The following is a 5,944-nucleotide window of genomic DNA, read 5'->3' as shown; positions in this document are numbered from 1 at the left end:
TTTATGTGAGATAGTAAAGGTTAATATGATCAATTCCATTGCTAATTAATGCTAAAAGGTAGATTTCTTAATCTGTGTGAAAACATCCAAAAAATCACTTATTTTGGACCGGAGGGAGTACAAATTTCCAGCTCAGATCAATCACTAGTTACTCAATGCACTGCTTTTGTACAGACTAACTTTTATTTGGTGCAGTGGCTCATGACCAATGAGTTGTATCCTCTGTCTCAGCTGAATAGACCACACATAACAACAACAACAAACCCAGTAGGGTAAGATATACGCAGTCTTATCCCTACTCCTGGAAAGGTAGAGAGACTGTTTCCGATAAACCCTTGAATATACCACACCCATTGCATAACAATACCAAAGTTGACAGCCCCTAAAAAATCCTTCTTTTAAATGTTCTTTATTATCCATTTCTTGGACTCAAATGTGCAAATTATAAATATCTTTTGACTGCTAATGATGATATTATTTAATAACATCCTCCACTTTCTGTCTTCTTTCAACCTTTCATTTAATTTGTGTATCAAAAGCTTGAAGGGATCTTTCTTTATTTCATAAACCAGTGGGCCTACAAAAGAAGCAGAATAAAGAAATCTTTATTAGTCCAAAATGAAGATGGTCCCCTTTTAGTTCTCTTTCTTGTTACTGCTATTTTAACGGAGTAGGTACTCTAATTAAACAAGTGTGCTGTTTCTGGCTTTCTGCAATCAATTTGAAGAAAGGTATCAGAATCTTGTTGTGAAAGGAAAGGAATATAAAAAACACCGAGCATGTGGATTGTTGGACAAGATATGTGGTCTTAATGTACTTAAAGAGAAGTATATCAAGTTAGAATAAAGTAGCCAAAGTGCTTTTCTATGCAACTTGCTAGAGGTTCTGCTTTAAGAAAGGAGTGGGGCAGTATAGTATTTACTGAAAAAGTTCATTGGAATAGTAATATTGCTCATGTTGCCAAAATATTCTTTGACTCACATATAAAGGTGTGGCGTAATAGTCAATAAAGTAGAACTAAACCACGAAAGATAAGGATTCAAATACCAACAAAGACATTAAACGCTCGGTGATTCTTCCTATTTGTCAAAGTATTGATGGACAGAATTATCTAGTACCGTTACTAGGGATAACAAATACACTGAAATATTTGAAGTGCGTGCAAGCAAAAGCAGATCCAAAATTTTAAAGATTGCAGGTGCCGCTCTTTTGGTAAGCAGTATACCTACTTCTAGCCACAAAGACCAATAGAAAGGGCCGAACCGGTGGCACTCGTATTACGTTTGTGAATTGCGGGTGACACTTTAACTATATACACGTTTCAGCCTAGATATATACTTACATATTCAAAATCTTAGCTAAAGCGGGGGGGGGGGGGTGGGGGGGGGTTGCCGTACCACCCCGAACTCCCAGGTAGATCCGCCCCTGCGTGCAAGTTGGCCCAGCACCACTTTTATTAAAAAAAATCTTTGGCTCGGTGAGGGAGGGCCTATGTATAAATGAGCCATATATGCTGGTTTGCACTAGGATTTTAGTGATATACTGCCAACAGCAAATGGTGAGGGTAATACCACCAAAACAGATAACACCAATAGAAAGTGTTTATAATGAGGGAGAAGAGAACATGAAATCAACAGTAACAGCACAACAGAACAAGGAAATTAACTTTTCATTTGACCTCTTATGCAATTGCAAGTTCTTAAAAACCATTTCATCAAAAAGAAAAGTTTGAATAATCATACTCCTATTATTTAAAACACTAGAAGGACCAGGTTGCAGTTTTGGTTAGATGGTGGAAAATAGTATGTAAAAGTAGGAGGAGCACTAATTAAACAAATTAGTACTGATTCTTTAAAGTAGTGTTTCCTACTCTTGAACTATCACAAAAGCTCATCTTTTGTAGTCTCCTAATCATTAGATCATTTGACCTTAATTTCTTAATTCCAAATTCCACTTCATTTGGAAGGTGATTTCCCACTTCTTAAATTCACTTTATCAAACCAAAAGATCATAATATACTCCCCACTTTTGTGGTATCCACTAACCAATAAAAAGTGCAGCTCGGTGTATTAAGCTTTCGTTATGCGTGGGGTTCCGAGAAGGGCCAGACCACAAGGGTCTATCGCACGTAGTCTTACCCTGCATTTCTGCAAGAGTCTGTCTCCACGGCTCGAACTCGTGATCTCCTGATCACATGACAGCAACTTTATCAGTTACGTCAAGGCTCCCCTTAGTATCCACTAACCATTAAGCATCTCAAATATGGAAAGACCTTTTCTTTTCTTAATAACAATGGTATCCAGGTCCAGTTTTCGCACACCTTGATTACTCAACCAGAGCAGCCACTCACCAAAACAGGATATCGAATAACTATACCACGACGACTTAGGCAGATGAAAAGAACTAATCAAAATTTAACATTGAATAGTTTAACACCAATGACAGGCTTCGATGAACTATTTGCTGAGAAAGATCAACCATCATTCCATACAATTGAAAAGAGGAGGAACTAAATGATGGACTTACTTTTTTGCTTATCTCTTTCTGTTTGAAAAATAAAAGAACATAGAGAGAGCGCATCAAATATCCCGAGAAGTTAAAATTTCCAATATTAAGAATCACGCAACATAAATATATATGAAATATAACTAAACTTTCAACAAAATCGAAATTTTGATGTATTCAGTGCTATGAACTTTAAAAGTTAAACAATCAAATGTAAATCTTGAATCCGGCATTGACTCAACATTTATTAAGACTAAGCATTGGATTACTATCCATGTTGGTTGCAGGTCTACTTGTGCATTTAAGAAGTGGAAAATGAACTGGACTATTGAATTCAATGTCTTCCCTCTTAATGCCAATTGCCTTTTTCTTTTCTCTTGTTAATAATGATGAGCTAAAGAACAAATGAAATGAATTCTGAATTAGAGAATACAAATGCAAGCTGTAATAGTGTTTCTTCTACAGAGCTGAAAACAAGAAACTACAAACTAAAACTACCATAATTTTCTTTAAGCAACTTTACTTGACTTATTGCTATCATTATCAATAATCAATAATATTAACATGTAATAGTTCTGAGCCTTCTAGCTGAACGGTGGCAAATAGGCGGTTTGGGCTTAACTTGGGCTAGTTCAGCTTGAACCTCCTATAGCTCTGAATTTATCATGAAAGGAATATATGCTTTCAACATCAAACACACTTGAAAAAACAGCAAATGATCAATCAGGGCGAAGAAATAGATTATTGAAAAAAAAGGCAGCCCGGTGCACTAAGCTCCCGTTATACGCGGGGTTCGGGGAAGGACCGAACCACATGAGTATATAGTACGCAGTCTTACCCTGCATTTCTGCAAGAGGCTGTTTCCACGACTCGAACCCTGACCTCCTAATCACATGGCTGCAACTTTACCAGTTATGCCAAGCTCCCCTTCAATGAGCAGCCCTCTTTTGGTTCCTGAGCTTCGTAATATGAACTAATTGAAGCATATCTTGTTCTTGGCAGTGTCATTTTTGTGCTTTTTCTTAAAGAACATGAAATTGATTTTGAGTATTCTCCAAACTGATCACATGGTATTGTACTGAGCAAACTGGAGTCCCTGTTGAATAACACTATGCATGCCATTTTCATGCAACTTTAGACCATATGTCTTGAATGCTATATCTGCTTCTTGATTTGGCAAATTATACTCATATAAAGCTTGTTCTTGAGGAGAAGGAGCAGATTCGTGAGGAGATATAGACGATATATGATTCTCTGGCGAAGGCGACTTCATTTCTGTAAGATTGACAGTGGTAATATCATGTATACTTGATCTTCTCTTATCTTTACCTCCAGAAAGTTGCCTTATAAAATACTTCTGAGCATGACTTGCTACTTGTGTTGGTGTCCTTGTGGTCACATAATTGCGTGAAATATTTCTCCAATCTCCTTTTCCATACTTTTTTAGCCCCAACAGAAATTGCCTGAGCAAAACGTAGTAAACAATATCAATATTGCAAGAAACGGAATCATCTATAGAATAGAAAACACTTGATGAATTGCAGTAGTTTGAAGGGGAGCCGCGGAGCAACGGTAAAGTTGTCTCCGCGAGACCTATAGGTCATGGGTTCGAGACGTGGAAGTAGCAATTAATGCTTGCATTAGGTTAGGCTGTCTACATCACACCCCTGGAGTACATTCCCCGGACCCTACATGAACGCGGAATGCTTTGTGCACCGGGCTGACCTTGATGAATTGCAGTATTAAAAGGACAGCCCGGTGCTCTAAGCTCCCGCTATGAGTGGGGTCCGGGGAAGGGCCGGACCACAAGGGTCGATTGTATGCAACCTTACCTTGCATTTTTGCAAGAGACTGTTTCCACGGCTCGAACCCGTGATCTCCAGGTCATATGGCAGCAACTTTACCAGTTACGCTAAGGCTCCCCTTGAATGAATTGAAGTAGTCTGAATTCTAAAAGCATTTAATTTTACAAAACTATGATGACATATAGTTTTGGACTTGCATTATTAAACTGAACTTTATAATCATTTTGAACCATCTTTAGTAAAATACATAGAAGTGACAATGTTAAATTACAAAGTTGAAACATGACTTTTTTTTTATGCTAGCAGAATCAATTACCTGTGTTCTTCCTCAGTCCATGGCACTCCCTTTTTCCTTTCATGTTCAGAAGATCGCGTTGATGGGTTTCGCTTCCCAGACGGACCATAGAATCGCTTGTTCAAGTCGTGGAAGTCGCCTTCTTGATCGTGATTAATCCACTCCAATGTGAAAGAATTAGTACTAGTTGTATATCCAGGTAATGGTATTAAACCTGCCTCAATATCACTAATATCTTCTACTAATTCTCTATACTGTTTGATCACATCATTCACTGTTTTTCCAGGGATCATTGCTGCTACATTATACCATCTATCTGGTGTTTCCTTATCAAATAAAGCTAATGCATCCTCAAACCTCTTGTTCTCTTCAGTTGTCCATTTTGTTGTTCCCTTATTTTCCTCAAATAACCAATTTGAGTTTCTAAGGTATGTTGTAGTAGGAGAAAGAAATCCTATTTCACTGCTCATGTTTTCTTGTTCATAGAAAACTAGAGAGGAAATGATAGGAGAAGTTGGGGTGGTTGTTTATGGCCACACTGGCATTTTAATTATGTAGTAGCATTTGAGGGGGGGAATCTGAATAAATTTTTTTGACAAGTTGTAGCATAAGGTGAGGAATCTAGAAAATGGACCACCCCAACTTTCCAAAACCCAAGGAAAATTCAGGACACTGTAGAAAAAAGTAGATCTTGCTAGTGAATGATTAGGAATTTGAACTCTTAAGCAGATCTATAGCTCATATGAACATCTATAATATAAACTACATAAGTCTATGAGAAGCTACATATAAAAAAATAAGTAGATATTATATATATATATATATATATATATATATATGTGTGTGTGTGTGTGTGTGTTGGTGAATATAATTGTCTCCAAAAGTTGCGGTGGAATGGTAAGTACTCCTTCATACTTAATCAGAGATCTCGGTTCGAGCCTTGGACATGAAATCGCCTTTGTTACGAAGCGTTTTACACCCCAATATGAGACTTTCCAATGCGAATCTGAATTTAATCGGGTTTCAGTGCAGGTACGGAGCAAAAAACATAAAGTCATATAGATGAAGTTCTCAAAGCAATGTATCTGTATTTGCTAGTACTTGCTAGAATTCCACTGTACAGGGCAGAAAATATAGAAATAGAGAGATTGAGTCAAGGATATTGTGTCGAGATATCATTGGTTTATACTACTAAGACAAAAAGTACAACCTGTCATTGGATATTGGTGCCTATTGAGTATTTTTTCTCTTTCCTGAGATTTTGGTGAAGGTTTATTGCTCAATGTATAGGCATGAAACAGCTAAAAAAATGTCTCTCCAATTCAATCAATGTCTAACA

General features: G+C 37.3%; 1 protein-coding gene across 2 annotated transcripts; it reads right to left on the bottom strand.

Annotated features, from left to right (window-relative positions):
• Nucleotides 1–317: 317 nt before the first annotated feature.
• Nucleotides 318–5,389, bottom strand: LOC109218135 (transcription factor DIVARICATA-like). Of its 2 annotated transcripts, XR_002066723.1 has the most exons (3): nt 4,627–5,389; nt 3,344–3,968; nt 318–577 (listed from the first exon to the last, which is right to left on the bottom strand). XR_002066723.1 is itself a non-coding variant. In XM_019382464.1 (2 exons), exons 1-2 carry the CDS (start codon nt 5,073–5,075, stop codon nt 3,569–3,571), a joined length of 849 nt encoding a protein of 282 aa, XP_019238009.1. In that variant the 5' UTR covers nt 5,076–5,389; the 3' UTR covers nt 2,938–3,568. The 2 variants fall into 2 exon arrangements, 1 of the variants encoding a protein (XP_019238009.1); XM_019382464.1 differs by lacking the exon at nt 318–577 and having other exon boundaries at nt 2,938–3,968.
• Nucleotides 5,390–5,944: the final 555 nt, after the last annotated feature.

Source organism: Nicotiana attenuata, unplaced genomic scaffold, assembly GCF_001879085.1.
Source record: "Nicotiana attenuata strain UT unplaced genomic scaffold, NIATTr2, whole genome shotgun sequence".
NCBI classification, from domain to species: Eukaryota; Viridiplantae; Streptophyta; class Magnoliopsida; order Solanales; family Solanaceae; genus Nicotiana; species Nicotiana attenuata.
The sequence above is the reverse complement of the archived record's forward strand: the minus strand, read 5'-3'. Positions and strand labels throughout refer to the sequence as shown.